The sequence below is a fragment of the Haliotis rubra genome, unplaced genomic scaffold, assembly GCF_003918875.1.
Source record: "Haliotis rubra isolate DU_JTF1 unplaced genomic scaffold, ASM391887v1 Scf854, whole genome shotgun sequence".
Lineage (NCBI taxonomy): Eukaryota > Metazoa > Mollusca > Gastropoda > Lepetellida > Haliotidae > Haliotis > Haliotis rubra.
In genome coordinates this window covers 292,001-303,746 of record NW_025767584.1, presented here as the reverse complement: position 1 = coordinate 303,746, position 11,746 = coordinate 292,001, and the positions used below count along the sequence as shown (strand labels likewise).

The 11,746-nt window shown below is 40.9% G+C and overlaps 1 protein-coding gene across 1 annotated transcript; it reads right to left on the bottom strand.

Annotated features, from left to right (window-relative positions):
• Window positions 1-2,329: 2,329 nt before the first annotated feature.
• On the bottom strand, window positions 2,330-3,301 carry LOC124262775 (ankyrin repeat domain-containing protein 50-like). The gene has a single exon (XM_046697316.1). It carries the CDS (start codon window positions 3,299-3,301, stop codon window positions 2,330-2,332), a length of 972 nt encoding a protein of 323 aa, XP_046553272.1.
• Between the last annotated feature and the right edge of the window lie 8,445 nt (window positions 3,302-11,746).

The window sequence follows — 11,746 nt, the reverse complement described above, 5'->3', positions numbered from 1 at the left end:
AATATAGGTTTAATGTACCGGCCGCTTGAAGCTTCTTGGTGATCCCCTCACTTCTGTTTTCGAGTCGCTGCCGTTATCGCTCTGTCGCGAAGTTGATCGCCTCCCGTAGGCCGCATGTCCAGCCACAGCGCGTACTTGTTCTTCAGATACTCACCAATCTTCACATCAGCAAGGTAGTTTATAGTTTATCTCGTCCCACTGTTGGTAGACCTTCATGCCTTGACTAAATAGTTGATTGGACACATACTCGATAGTCAACTCCAAGAAAGAGTCGAATAGAACGTTTACATTAACCAGTGGAAAACATCATTTAAGACTCTGTAAGCCCCTTAGCGAGAACACTCGGGTTAACTTCGAATGAATTATTACACCGCTCAACCCTGACGGGGTCCAAATTACCGGATATTGTTCTGTATCATATTGTTCTGTTCAGCTATGCAGTCATCGCCAGCAGATGAACACGACAGATAATATTCAAGGCGAATGTCCTTCGATTCTGGAAAGAGTTGCTGCGAAAGACGAAAAGTTCGACGAAGCCGCTGTTGAAGGCAAGTTATGTGCCTTACACTTAAAAGACAACGTTTACAAGCAAAATGAGGCTACAACATCAAGTGGTAAACAAGGAGATTTAATCGATGTCGGGGGTATTTTAAAAGACACTCGTCCGTATCGACAATGATAAATGGGTAATGGTTGCCATTCCCGTTGATGGTCTAGATCACCCCACGTCGATTGTTTACCCCTTTGTGGTTACAATGAAAAAGGATCATTTAAATATAATCATAAATAGTGTTACTATACGTCTCAGCGCAAAGAAAACGAGTTGTTATTAGTCCAATACCGGATAAACAAGGTCATAAGTACGCAAGTTGGCCGGCGCTCCAAAATACTAGTTTACAGTTGGTTGCTGAATTCGAAAATGTGACACGATACCACCATTATCTTCACTTTATATCAAATTTGTGCTCAGAGATGCACCGACAGATGTTGTAATTATCACGGGGCTCAAAAACCATGAACGTCGACGTTGTGCGATTTATATAAAGACAGCAACACGTTCATATACAAGTCTCGAGGGGTGCACTGTAACCTTGCATGAAAACATTTCACTCACTAAGAATTTTGTACCTTATAATATTCATCTAATAAGCGTTAAGTTTACACTCGATATATTGTTGGAAAATATATATATTATAGTGGGTGATATTCCAGGTAAACATCGCTCTCGGATCTACAACACGGGATGATTTGATGAACCAAGTACTGAAGGCGGGTTATACGCCTTGCACTTACAAACCTTTAAACTATGTCGACATTGAAACCCGATACAAAAAACCAAAAGACATATGTCGTGACAGTAAGTGTATGTATGTCATGTGTCAATGTATGTCTGTACGTCGGGTATCAATGTGTCGGTATGTCGTTTCAGTGTGTGCATGTATGTCATGTGTCAGTGTATGTTTGTATGTCATGTGTCATTGTGTCTGTATGTCGTGTCAGTGTGCGTATGTATGTCGTGTAAGTGTGTGTCTATATGTCGTGTCAGTGAGTGTCTGTATTTCATGTGTCAGTGTGTGTCTATATGTCGTGTCAGTGAGTGTCTGAATGTCATGTGTCTGTATGTCGTGACAGTGTGTATATGTATGACATGTGCCAGTGTGTGTATGTCATGTGCCAGTGTGTGTATGTCATGTGTCAGTGTGTTTGCAGAGTTACAGGTGACACTGAGTAAAGAGTGAGTTACAGGTGACGCTGAGTAAAGAGTGAGTTACAGGTGACACTGAGTAAAGAGTGAATTGCAGGTGACACTGGGTAAAGAGTGAGTTACGGGTGACACTGAGTAAAGAGTGAGTTACGGGTGACACTGAGTAAAGAGTGAGTTGCAGGTGACACCGAGTAAAAAGTGAGTTACGGGTGACACTGAGTAAAGAGTGAGTTGCAGGTGACACTGAGTAAAAAGTGAGTTGCAGGTGACACTGAGTAAAGAGTGACTGTTTTACATCCACAACTCAATATTCAGTTCTATGTAAACTTATGTCACTATAATCCACTTGTGAAATGTGAAGTTATCAGAGCCATCAGTTTATGTCTGTGACATGGGCATATGCATTCAAGTGTGTATGCAGAGTGAAATGTTCTAGGGTGGTTAATGTCAAATCGAAGTGATGTGTGTTCTTTGTTTATGCATGTCCGTGTGTCTGTGTGTGTCAGTGTGTGTCTGTGTGTATCACTGTCACAAGAACGTCCAAATGGTATCGTTGTTTTCGTCGTTGTTGCCTTCGTTGTCGACTTGTTTTCCTGGCTGCGGACTGTCGATCGCTTTTAGTTCTCAGCGTAGGTTTTTCAAATTACGAAGTGACTTAAGATATGCCATTATCTCCCTACTTCCTCTGGCGTAATAACGAAGGTTTTTACCGCCTTCATCTTTGAGTGACACATCAGCTCCATGATTTACGAGTAATTCCACCACTGCCTTAAATCCCTTTCCTCCTGCTTCCATTAGTGCTGTCTTATTCCTCCAGCCTCTACTGTTTATGTCCACCGCATTCAGTGAGATGACATATTTCACCAAATCCACGTTACCGGAGTTAGAGGCCAAGTAAAGGATGTTGTTACCGGATCTTTCCTTGAATGTCAGAACAGCTCCATGTTTTACAAGTAATTCCACCACTTCTTTATGTCCCCTTGCTGCCGCTGTCATTACTGGTGTCCGAAAGTTCCATCCCTTCTTGTTGATGTCCCACACATTCAGTGAGAGGAGATATTTCATTACATCGAGATGTCCTCTGTAACAGGGCAGGTGAAGGATGTTGTCTTTGCTGGAAGCTATCTTTGACAAAGAAGCTCCAAGTTGTACGAGTAATTCCACCACTTCTTTGTGTCCCCATTTTGCTGCTATCATCACTGCTGACAGTCCGCTCTGTTCAGTATCTATGTTATACATGTCCAGAGAGAGGATATACTTCACCAACTCTATATCTCCTCCCCGACAGGCACAGTGAAGGATGTTGTTATCCTTTCCATCGAGTGTTTTCAAGTTAGCTCCTTTACCTACAAGAAACTCGACCATGTCTTTTTTCCCGTTCTCTGCTGCCAGCAACACGGGTGTTCGTTCGCACCGTACTCTACCATTGATGTCCAACATGTTCTGTGAGAGGACATACTTGACCACCTCGACGTGTCCTCCAATACAGGCTGAGTGAAGGATGTTGATGTCGTATTTATCGACCAGTGATACATTAGCCCCTTTACTTACAAGTAACTCCACCACTTCTCTATGTCCCCCAATGGCTGCCCACATCACCGGTGTTCTGCCAATCCATTCTTGACAATTTATATCCGCCTGTCCCTGTGACAATATTAACTTCACCTTTGACAGGTCCCCGGTCTTTGAGGCGGTATGGAGGTCACACAGTGATGGAACTGTAACACAATGTTAAACTCTGTACACATCTTGGAGGAAAGATGGAAGGTACAAGGTTAAAGGTGCAGTATATCACACAACGCCCTTTGTTAGAACGGCGGTTTGATCATGGCACAACAGGATAGGTGCGGTGAGGTGAAATTGGGATTTATGTCGTGCTTGAGAATATTTCGCTCATATGACGACGTGCATGCGTGGGTTTGTGTATGTGCGGCTGCTTGTACTAGCCCAGACTTAAGCTGGTTTTATAGTGCTAGCCCACTGAAATACCATGCCGCAGTTAAGCAAGAATACCCCACTCAGACACATCATTCTGACTCCAAGCCGACTAGTCCTTGTTGGACCCATTAATGCCGAGCGCCAGGCATGGACCAACAAGTACCATATTTTAACGTCTTTTCGTACAACAGGATAAGTGTTTCACTGGGACGGTACAAGGTTTATATGACAATTATGATAAATATCAAGTGATTCAATGTTGTCTACTGTTTCTTTGTATACTCGATATCTTTCTATAATTATTCACGAGAAAGGTAATTATGTCAAAGGTTCCCAACAAGCGTGTAAAAGTACTGTACACAACCAAACCTGCTGTGCGTAGTTGCTCCTTACAGGCTACGAGATACGTCTACACATATGCATACTATGTCTGCACTCAAAAAAAGGAATACCCTGATAGTGCGTCAGCGAAAATGTTGATTTGGCCTGATTTATTGATGTATATCAAGTTCTTCAGCGTTATGTACTATTTGTTTGTGAACTCCCATTGTATGAGTTGTATTGTACTGTGATAACCCATGACAAAGGTAATTGTACAGTGACTAGATCACTCTCCAAATATAGCAAATGATTGAGTGAGTGAGTTAAAACTTAACGTCACATCGGCAGTATTGCTGCCATATCGTGACGAGAACAATATTCAAATCAATCAATGAATAACATAATAACCTGTCATCGAAAGACAGTAAAACTACTAGAATATCACATCTTTTAATTTAAAACTAGTACGCTATCATAAAAATATATCACGAGAGACAACAGTAAGAACGGGCTATAGATCACCAGCAACTGACGATTGATCACCCTACTTGGGACCAGGGGGACTTACAGTACCTTTGCTACCTACATGGACCCTAGATGGATTTACACCATCCCCTCAGCAGCCGGCGATGGTAGTCAAATTTGGGCATAATTAAAATCAGAAGAATTCTACGCTTAAAATCCTGGTAAGTTTGAAATTTACTTTGAAAGTTTTGGGATTTACGTACATATAGCAAATGACTAAATATAGAACACACCATTGTCAACAACTGAATATTAACAGGTACAATGTATTACACTTGAAACATTGTATCACAGTGGAGGACACTACCACGTAACACTCTCCCTCAGTGGAGAAATAAAGTTTGAACATGGTAAGTACTTCCATCGCTAATTACAATACAATAAACACTGGGCACAGTTAATATGTACAGACGTCATTCACATCTGTGAGATACGTCTACACATACGCATACTATGTCTGGCCTCAAGACTGATCACCCTCAACAAGATGGCGATAATGCATCAGTGAGAAGCTTGGTTTGCATTAAATATATTTCATGTCTGAACCAATTTTCTTGTAAGTCGAGAAGACATGCACAAGACCTTACCTAAGTTGCACCTATCTTGGGTTCTGCTGATGCATGTATTACCTATCTATTAAATATCAAGATATACATTAACATTTGTCAATCAGATCAATTCGTTTGAAAAAATAACTAAATGAGAACTTACACCATTAAAAAGATCCTTCATAGTTTAAGATTTTAAACAGTTATAACTTGTGATGGAAAATCAGTACAGCCAAGTAGGATCCTCACATTTTAATACATATTCATGAGTATCTGAGAGATGGGGTGAAATACAGTAAAATAGGCTAGAATATGACAGAAATGAATATACAACTAGCATGTAAATCTAACATATTTTAATCACAGAAGACAAAATAGAAACAGGTTATATATCGCCAACACCTAAAGGCAGTTCACCATACTAGGGACCGTGGGGACTTACAGTATGGGTTTAAACCATCTGTTCAGTTGTTAGCAGCTTAGACGACTCTAGTCACACATTAAAAGTACATACATGCTGCTATTAATCAAGTGGTGATATTGAATTTACTTTGAACGTTTTGGGACTTACGCACCCTTTCAGGGGGGCAATGATTTCACGATACTTTAGTGAGTGAGTGGGTGAAGATTTATAGGCACATCGGCAATATTTCAGCCATATCGTGACTTAAAACGCTTTTCCTTGATAATGAATAGAATTAAAAACTAGATTATCACAGATAGAAACGTAAAGGTAAAACCTGTAATGAATTCTAAAACAGTTTAACTATAGAGGACAACACAATATCAGGCTATATATTGCCAAGAACTGAAGGTAGATCACCATACCAGGGACCATGGAGATTTACAGTGCCTTTGCTACCTGCATGGACCCCAGTTGGATTCACACCATCCCTTCAGCCCCTGGCGATTGTAGGAAAAATTTAGCCGAAATTTAAAAGAACAAAAATACTACGTTCAAAAATCTTGTAAGCTTAAATTTAACTTTGAAAGTTTTAGAACTTACTTACCCTATCAGGGGGGAAAATAAGTTTACAACACTTTAACCCCCTTTGAGGACACAGCCACGAACAATCTGAGTTACTAGTTTATACTACCGTGTTTAAAATACCATTTATTTATTTACAAAACATATTATTCAAAATTTATGTAAATAATTTTATTTCCTTTGAACATTCAATTATTAATTGACAATTAACATTGTAAAAAAAGATAATGAACTGTTTTGACATTGAATATTTATCTTCTGTGATGAAAAAAACAACAATACTGTGACACGCTCGACCGTGATACTTTCACCACAAGGGATACAACACGGAGGAATTTAATCTTTTAACAGGTATTTATGCGTATATCTAGTGTGGCTAATACGACATCGTCGCATAATGACCTCTTCAAATCTAGATTGACAACCCAAGTAGGTGTAACCAATATAGGGTTTTATTTAATGTAATTTATTCAGACCAACTTGAGTGTTCCACTTCTTGTGCATCAGATCACGAGATGTACGATCTAATGGAAGCTTTGTAATCGGAGTATGGAATTGAAGTTGTGTCACAGGTTTCTTGAGTGCAGCCTTGGCAGCAACATCAGTCATTGTGTTACGAGAGATTCCAACATGGCTGGGTAACCAACAGAGGACGATGTCGTATTGGCCAGTAGCAAGATCATTATATCATTAAATAATTTATATTAAAAGTGCATGTTTGCAAAAAAGATTTTTAAAAGCCTGAAGGAACGAAAGAGAGTCAGAAAAAAGATTATTTTCACGATACTTTTAATCACTTTGAGGATACAGCCACTATCAATCGCAGTTACTAATTTAAATTCCAATCATAAAAATACACCTATTTTGTCAAGTAGTTCTAAATATGTTTAAAAAACTCAAATGATTCAAGATCGTTTAGTTGAGAGTCAAAATCGGGTCTTCGACTTGCTGGAATAACAATAAAGAATTGGTAGGTGTCATGAGTGATGCTCGATAGGCCTATCATCCGTGATTATGTTTATATTTGGTTTTAATCGATTGCATGCGATGGTAGCGTAGCGATCGGCAAAGCAGGCGGGTGAGATACACCGACGTGTCCGGCCTTGCCATAATGCTGTGAAGCATTTCGAGTCGGGGGTCATCTCAAAAACAATATTTTTAAAATCTTGAATCCTCGCAAAGACACTAGGGCCTGTAGGTTGAATGGGCTCGGTTCAATCAATGGGCTGGTCACACCAAGTCATGTGCTACAACTGTGTGTTGCTTAAAATTGATAACAATGGTAACTTGATTTTTCATGCTTGGTCAAATTATTTTTAACTTATACTTTCAAATGCATAATTTCATGTATGTTTTTTCCTAGAGACGTAAGCCCTGAAAGCGCTGGCTCATGGGCCAATCTGGTGGAAAATTAATCTTTTAGTTTTTCTGCTTGAGTATATCATCCGAGTATCCTTGGTGCTGCAAGTCGGAGACCCACTTGTTTTTAACAATGTCCTTGTGATACTCCGTGGTGGGTTGGGAGCTCGGATGATGAACCATATTACACTAACAATGGCTTATGAAAAACCCTTAAAAAACAAAACGTCCACTCGAAACTGATCCTGTTGATACTGACCACAAACCGTCCCTATCGACTGAGTATTGGACACGTTTCCTTGTGATTGAGACTCATTACAAGACTCATTTCTGGTGTCCCCTGTCGTGATATTGCTGGAATATTGCTAAAAGCGCCGTAAAACCAAACTCAGTCAGTCAGTCAGTCAGTCATTACAAGACACTGTTAAAGTCGAACCCTTTCGCGGTATCTAAGGGTTTTCAAAGTATTGCTGGGGATGTTAACCCTTGACCTGCTACCCTTTTTGCCAGCTTATACCTGTTACCCTGGGCCTAGGAAGCCCAGTTACACCCTAGAAAGTGTTTACTCCCTTAGCATTCTTGCACAAGGCCCTATGTACAGCAATTGCTAGTTCACAGAGAGAAGAAACAATGCAGACACTCCAGTCAACAATTAGAGCTCAACAGCAAGTGTGTATTAATCACAGTTAAGTTTTATGGCTAAATTATGTTTTCTAGTTTTCTAAATTTTTACGTTATCTGAATACTATAAAATGTCATGTATCATATTTATGAAATTTCTTTTTTCCATAGTGTTACCAATTTCAGGTTGTACCTGTACATTCAAACATTTTTCATATGTTACGGACTGCTGCAAATGTATCCTTCTCTTCTCGGAATGATTTTGTTTCCTTGTTATCAACTCGCAATAAATCCAGTAGTTCCTGAAAGCTCCGTTGTGACACTGTGGCTCTGATCAGTGAAAGTCCATATTCCTTGACCACAACACAGAAATATCAATCATAGTTTGCTTTAAGTGACCACATGTGACCGTTGGCAGTGCAGGGTGGTTGTGGTCCCTGGTGTGGCTGTACAACCCAATTCTGGTGTGAATGCTGGATGTCTATGTTAGTGCAGACGAAGCAGGACCGCTGGAAAGAAGTAGCTGTTTGAGGCATGTTCGTTTCTCTGCTTCCTGCTGGGTTCTCTCCTCCTCTGCTTGTCTGATTCCAATCTGCACCATTTGACGCCAGTAGCCACGGCCGTCAGCAGCTGTTTCCCATGCATCAGGGTCAATGTTGCACACTTTCATGTCACGTTTTCACACAACATTGAACCTGAGAGTTGGGCGTCCTGTGCGTCTGGTACCAGTGGCAAGTTGGCCGTAGAGCAGGTTCTTGGGAATCTTCCATGCACCTGACTCAGCATGGCGAATATGCTGGGGATTCCAGCCCTGGCCAGGATGTCGCTGTGCGGTACTCGGTCCTGCCAGAATGCCTTTTGGACAGCTTGGCCATGGTTGCTGTAAGTTTTCCTATCCGCCGGTTAATCTCTATGTCAAGTGACTGGCTGGTAGCGATGGTCGACCCAAGGTACATGAAGTCCTCTGTCACTTCCAGGGTGTAGTCACTGATGCTGATAGAAGGTGCGTGGCTTGCATCCTGTGCGCTGAAGTTGGTCTTCTTCAGACTGACCTTGAGTCCAAATTCTTTGCAGGCATGAACGACCCTGTCCATGAGTCTCTGCAGGGCCTTTTCAGTGTGTGAGGGGATGGAGAAGGCAGATGAGCAAGACCCGTCGTACATAACTGTGCTCTTCATGTCCTCGTGAAAGGAAATCACCATGATGCGCAGCTGAGGAGGACATCCCATCATCTCCAGGAGACGGAAGAGGCCCTTTCTGCTGACAATGTCAAAAACCTTTGTTAGATCAATGAATTACAGATACAGTGGCCTGCCCTGCTCTCCGCACTTCTTCTGAAGTTTGTGCACTGAGCCGCATTGAAGTCACATTGGGACTCGAGATGTCAGTGTCTGGAGCCTGGTGAGGAGGTGATGAGTTCCCTCTGTAGTTGTTGCAGTCACTGCGGTTGCCGTTGTTCTTGTAGAGAGTCGCAATGGAGGCATCACGTATGTCTTGGGGGACTCCACCTTCCCCCCAGCACAGGCAAAGCAGGTTGTACAGGGGCTGCAGCACTGCTGACTGCCCAGCTCTGAGTAGTGTTCGACCCATCGCTTTATCTGTTGATCACGGTCGGTGATTGTCTCGCCTTTTGCAGACTTCAGAGGAGCAGTTTTCTTCACTTCTGGTCTAACTGCCTTTTTGATCCCATGCTGGATGTCCGCTCAGAGTTGCAGCCAGTTGTTATTGGTACATCGTCATGCAACCCTCTGTGCGTTGTTCTGTGCAGTTCTAAATGCTGCCCAAACAGGTGACTTGGCTGGTGATTTGTCAACATCCTCAGCATCTGTGCCCTACTCTGAGTGAGTGAGTGAGTTAATATTTATCGTCACATCGGCAATATTTCAGCCATATCGTGACGAGAACAATTAATTGTTACATATAGTAAATAATAGTAAATTATAAAAGCCTGCCTACGAAGGACAGTAAAATAACTAGATTATCACAGAGAATAATGTAAAACTAGTAATTAAATCTAAAACAGTTTAACTATAGTTGACAATACAATATAAAACCTGGCTATAGATTGCCAACAACTGAAGGTAGATCACCATACTAGGGACCATGGGGACTTACAGTACTTTTGCTTCCTGCATGGACCCTAACTGGATTTACACCGTCCCTCAGCTATTAGCAATTTTGGATATTCAAGCCACAAATTAAAAGAACATATATTCTACGATTAAAAATAACAGTAGATTTAAATTTACACTGAATGCTTTGGGACTTACGTACCCTCTCAGGAGGACAATAATTTTACTATACTTCAACCCCTTTGAGGGCACAGCCACTAACAAGCTCAGTTACTAATCTAAACTACCAATAATAAAATATATATATCTATTTACAAATCACTTAACAAATCTAATTCTTTTAAAAATGGAATAACTAAATGAGAGCTGATATTATTAAAAAGATCCTTCAAAGTGTTTACTTTGAGTGAGTGAGTGAGTTAATATTTAACGTCACATCGGCAATATTTCAGCCATATCGTGACGAGAACACTTTACACTGCAATGGAACATGCATATATTACAAAACCTGTCATCGAAGGACAGTAAAACAACTAGAATATCACAATTAGATTTAAAACTAGTGTGGAAGGTTAAAACTAATAGCACTATTAGGACAATACAAGATAAAAACAGGCTATAGATCGCCAACAACTGAAGGTCGATCACCATACTAGGGACCATGGGGACTTACAGTACCTTGGCTACCTGCATGGACCCTAGGTGGATTTACACCATCCCTTCAGCTGCTGGCGATTGTAAGAAATGTTAGCTACAATTAAAATGACAAAAATGCTACGATTAAAAATCCTGGTAAGTTTAAATTGACTTTGAAAGTTTTGGGACTTACGTACCCTCTCAGGAGGACAATAATTTTACGCTACTTCAACCCCTCTTGAGGGTACAGCCACTAACAAACTCAGTTACTAATCTAAACTACCAATAATAAAATATATATATCTATTTACAAATCACTTAACAAATCTAATTCTTTTAAAAATGCAATAACTAAATGAGAGCTGATATTATTAAAAAGATCCTTCATAGTGTTTACTTTGAAATAGTTATCCCTTGTGATGGAATATTCAATGCAATCAAGCAAGACATGCTTGACTGTGATTCTTTCATCACAAGGGATGCAAAACGGATGATCTTCGCCTTTCAATAAATATTCATGAGTATATCTAGAATGTCCAATGCGACATCGCCGAATAATGACCTCTTCAAATCTGGACTGACAACCCAAGTAGATGTAACAAATGTAGGGTTTTATTGCATGTAATTTATTAATACCTACTTGGGTGTCCCACTTCTTCTGCATCAGATCACGGAGGTAGGTTCGAATACTAGCTTTGTGATCAGAATATGGAATAAGAAGTGGTGTCACAGATTTGTTGAGTGCTGCCTTAGCAGCAAGATCAGCCATTGTATTCCCAGAAATGCCAACGTGGCTGGCTAACCAACAAAAGACGATGTCGCATTGGCCAGTACCCTACTCTGAGTAGTCCACAAGACATGAATGACGTTTTTTACGACACCCAGGTTGGCAGGGTACCGAAATTGGAGCTGCTGTTCCTACTTGGCAACTTCAACGCCCGGGCTGGATCTCATCACCAGTCATGGCCATCTTGCGCAAGAAAGATGAACGACAATGGACTGACATTTCTGGAGCCGTGCTCATACTACAGCC